This window comes from Myotis davidii, unplaced genomic scaffold, assembly GCF_000327345.1.
Source record: "Myotis davidii unplaced genomic scaffold, ASM32734v1 scaffold930, whole genome shotgun sequence".
Taxonomy (NCBI): Eukaryota; Metazoa; Chordata; class Mammalia; order Chiroptera; family Vespertilionidae; genus Myotis; species Myotis davidii.
The window spans coordinates 112,404-116,827 of NW_006282518.1; the positions used below are offsets into that span (position 1 = coordinate 112,404).

A 4,424-nucleotide genomic window follows, 5' to 3' on the forward strand; every position below is an offset into this window, starting at 1 on the left:
CCCAGCCCAGCCCAACCCTGCCCAGCCCTGTCCAGCCCTGCCCAGCCCCAATCCGATTAGAATTCGGCCCAGCCCAAACTCCAGCCTCAACCACAGCCCCAACCATAGCCCTACCTAGATCCAGTCCTACACTAGTCTAACACCAGCCTCACTTCAACCCACTATCCTCCCCAGTTCACAGAGCCCCGAACCCAGAATTTTCTCTGACATGCTCCCTTTGATCATCACTCTGGTTCCCTGACATGTTCTGCACTATAACCTCCAACTTCCTACACCCCAACAGTCCCCACCTTTCAGTTGGACCTCCCTCCACCCCTCTCATCAGACATCCCAAATCCTGGAATTTGGAAACTTATTCCACCTTCTTGGTCTCTAATATCCTCAATCTCCCAAATGCTGGACCAAATCATTCCTGAATATCCTCATCTGGTGCCACCCTGCTCAGACCTAACCACCCACACACACATCTTGGACTTGCACCACTCATTCTGGCCTCCAAGCCCAGCCAACCTCTAGAGCCTTCTTTTGACCCTTAGACTGCCAACCTGAAATGCCACAGGTCCAACCTCGACCCTTCTTCAGAACCCAGGCCTAGTTAACTCACAAAATCCAATCCCCCTCCTAGCTCCAAATTCCACCCTCATGTTTAATAGTAAATCTCTCCAACCCCTGCCAGAATCACAACATAGTGTTCTTCTGATTTGAGTCCAGAACCCTAACTTCAGTTTGGAACTAGTGCTCCCTCATCTCAGGTTTTCTCTCAACTGAACCCACACTACTTTCATGCTCTAATCTCCCCAATTCTATGCCTCATCTTTGTCCCTTCACAATCCTCCTATAGCGTTCTGCTTTCCCTCCCTTACAGTCCAGTCCTGGACCAGAGCCTGTGGACCAAAGCCTTAGGGTGGGTCAGGTTGAAGAGGCAGAAAGGGTCTTTTCTCTGGTCTTGCTAGAGAGACAGAGATAACATAGCCTTGTGCAGCCACACCCCTTTCTTCCGTAGAGAGAGGGAGGAGGCTGTTTACATGCAGACAAGTCTGTCCAAGCTAGCTGGAATAAGAGAGTCAGAGTCACATGTCATACATGGGTGGGGGAAGGAAATGATATGAGGAGAAACACCTTTATCTCTCCTTACCTTCACCATATTGTGGTTTCAGGATTCGGTGAGGAAGGCAGTTTTACCTACTATCCTCCATGATCTTTTTAGAAAAGAAGTTGTGGGCCCTGGGTAACAGCTAAATGTACTTTCCTAAGGGCTGAGAGTTGTAATCAGGCTGCCACCTCTTTTCCACTGGGACACCTTGGGGGGTTCCTAGGCACACTAATATAGGGACTTCAGTAAAATAAATGCCCATAGAAGCTCTAGGACCCGCTAGGTAGCAGTGTATCTTCTACTTTGGGGGCTGAGGTTATATTAAATGGGGCATAAAAGGACAAGACTATACCACCCAGATTCCTTCTAATTCAGTCCAGCTGCCTGGCTGTCCATACCCATAGCAATTTATTTTCTTATTTTCTAGACACTTATTTCAGTATGTAAGTTCAAGCTAATCTTTTAAGGCCATCTTTACAATAAGGGCAGTGTATGGAATACCTTTAATTCTCACTCTTCTCACTCTTTTCACCATCAGAATCTCTGACTATTTCCTTATCCTCTCTCTCCCTCCCTCCCATTTTTCCTCCCTCCTTCTTTCTCTATTTAGCTCTAATTCGTCCTGTTTTTCATTCATCTGTCTTTACATGCTTTCCTGTCTTTCCATCCCTCCTTCTCCCATCCCCATCCCAGAAGTCCATATAGGCTCCTTTAGGCCACAACGGGGCCCCTGAACCGTTCAGACAGGGCCCCAGCCCTGCCCAGTTCCGATGTCAGCTGATATGATGTGTTGACAGAAGATGGAGCAGAGATGTAAGCAGAATCAGGTGTTTGGTGATTTAGCTCCCAACCAACCTGCAACTCTCCAAGGCAGGGTTGCCTTGCAAGATGATCAGGGAGGGTCTCCAAGTCAGCATCTTCCCTCACCCTCTCCCCAGCAGTAGTGACGTCCAAAACCAGAGTGACTCATTTTCCTTTTGGTGGCTGAGCACAGGGGGAGGCAGCCACAGTGCTTTGAAAACAATCTTAGCCTAGGAGTTAAGAGACTCCAAATCCAATCCTGCCACTGACACACACTCTGGGCTTCAGTTTCCCTGTTGATACAATGTTTGTCCCAGGAGTTCTCTAAGGTTTCTTTCATGCAACAAATGGCAGATATCCACCCACCTTAAGGGGCCACCCAAATAGAAGACATAGGAGAAAATGTTTCCATTTGCCTTTCTAGTCTGCTGAGATCTAAGTGGAAAATTTCACCAAGATCCTTCCTACATCTACTTCCTCTTCCTTCAGTCTTCCTCCTTCCTACACTCAAAGACTCTCTTTAGAAACATATCTTAGATCACAAGACTGCTTAAAGCCCTTTAGTAGCTCTCCACTGCTCCTAGGAAAAAAAGTTCAAAATCCAGACAAGATTATAGATGACTTGATCCCTGAATACCTAACTGGCCACTCTGCCCCCATTACCAATCTTCAACCATACTAGCCTTCCATCCATTTTCCCAACACACTGGATTCTTGACTGAGTTTTTATTAAATAGCACTCTTGACTGAGTGCTATTTCCTCTGTCTGAAGTAATCACCACCCTTCTTGTCATCTGGTTAAACTCTATTTATTGTTGAGAACTCGATGTACTCTGAGATTCTTCTCAATTCTTTGGACTCAGATGCATGCTCCTCATGATCCTTTACATTATTCCCATGAGGGTGGAGAATGTGTCTGTCTTGTTGCCACTTTATCCCCAAGTCCATTGTAATGCCCCATCAAAATAAGTGAGTGAGTGCTCAATGCCTATTGGAAAGGAAGAGATCCCTAACCCAATGCTTCCTAGCAGGCTAAGGTTCTGAGGCTGAACAAAGAGGGGTAGGACTGACCCTTTGGTTCAGTTCAGACTCCTCCTCCGCCCTATTTCTACTGGCTGTTTTAAAGAAGTAATATTTGAGGCACAATAACCCTTTAAGAGGCCCTATCTTGAAGACTTGGGAGAACAAGATCAAGCTCCTTGGATAGGATGGGAGAGCACTGGAAGTTTTTACTTACAGGAAGCCCTTAAACCAGCCTCATCTTCCAAGCCTCAAATTAACCCATTCCTCGGCTTCAAACTAGGAGGAAGAAAATGTTAAGAAGTTGTGGGGTTCTGGGCTTGGATCCCAACCCTCCTCCTCCTCTTCTGCCTCCTCTCATTGAAAATGAGTTGGGAGACAGTATGATTCCAAAAAGGAAAAGGAAGGCTGGGGTTAAAGCTGAAGGCAAAGTGGCCTAGTGAGGTTTAACCCCAGCACCATTATGGTTGGAGTGGTGAGGAGAGATGTGGGGTTGTATAAGCATGTGACTGGGTGTGAGCACACATGTTCCCTAGGCCAAGAGAAAATGAGAAAGAGTCAGAGGCACATGAAGCCCCTCCCTTCAGAAAAGGTAAGAGGCAGAGAAGAAGCAGTGTCTTTGGTTAAAGGAAAGTGACCTTGAGTTTGTCAATTTAATGGGGTCTTTATAAGAAGAGTATTTGGGGGTTTCAGGAACCCCCCTGAGCCAGCCTCTTCCTCCCCAGGCTGTGCCTTCCTCACCTACTGCGCCCGGGACTCTGCTCTCAAGGCTCAGAGTGCACTGCACGAGCAGAAGACCCTGCCAGGGGTAAGTCCACCAGCACTTGGGGGGTGGGGATGGGAATCACCTCAGTCTTGGGACATGCCCTACATGCATGCCAAAGCAGCATGTAGGAGCTGGATTGGAACCAGAAACTAGCAGCAGCAGCGTCTTTGTAGAAGAGGGCTTACTTGTGCCCTGAACAGCTACAGGTTCTTTTTTATATTCAGTCTTCTGGCTCAAAGAAATGAGCTCAAGACCCTTGCCTCAAGTGTCCCACTCCATCTTTTAGGAGAGGCATCAGTGTTGTGAGCCATACAATTGTTCACCTTGGCTGAAGTCATGGCTTCTAGTGACATATGTCACTGGTGTGAACATGGATGCAGATACATAAGCAGTGGTTCTCAACCTTCTGGCCCTTTAAATACAGTTCCTCATGTTGTGACCCAACCATAAAATTGTTTTCGTTGTTACTTCATAACTGTAATGTTGCTGCTGTTATGAATCGTCATGTAAATATCTGATATGCAGGATGGTCTTAGGCGACCCCTGTGAAAGGGTCGTTCGACCCACAGGTTGAGAACCACTTCTCCAGACCAAAGGCCATTTGGATAGTTATAAAATCATTTACAGGCCATACACAATTTTCAACTTAAAAATCAGCCTGCTATATTTGGTCAAACATTTAATTAACTCATCCCTAATGCCTTGGCAGGGCCAGAGCAAATGATTTCATGGGCCTCAGGGCCA

At 46.7% G+C, this 4,424-nt stretch overlaps 1 protein-coding gene across 1 annotated transcript in view; it reads left to right on the forward strand.

The window, feature by feature from the left end:
* The window catches only part of CELF6 (CUGBP, Elav-like family member 6), a 31,604-nt gene that overhangs the window by 609 nt on the left and 26,571 nt on the right, over window positions 1-4,424 (forward strand). Inside the window, exon 2 of the mRNA XM_015559569.1 lies at window positions 3,608-3,722. Within this exon, the coding sequence (XP_015415055.1) occupies window positions 3,608-3,722 (115 nt within the window). The remainder of the gene's footprint in view (window positions 1-3,607; window positions 3,723-4,424) is intronic.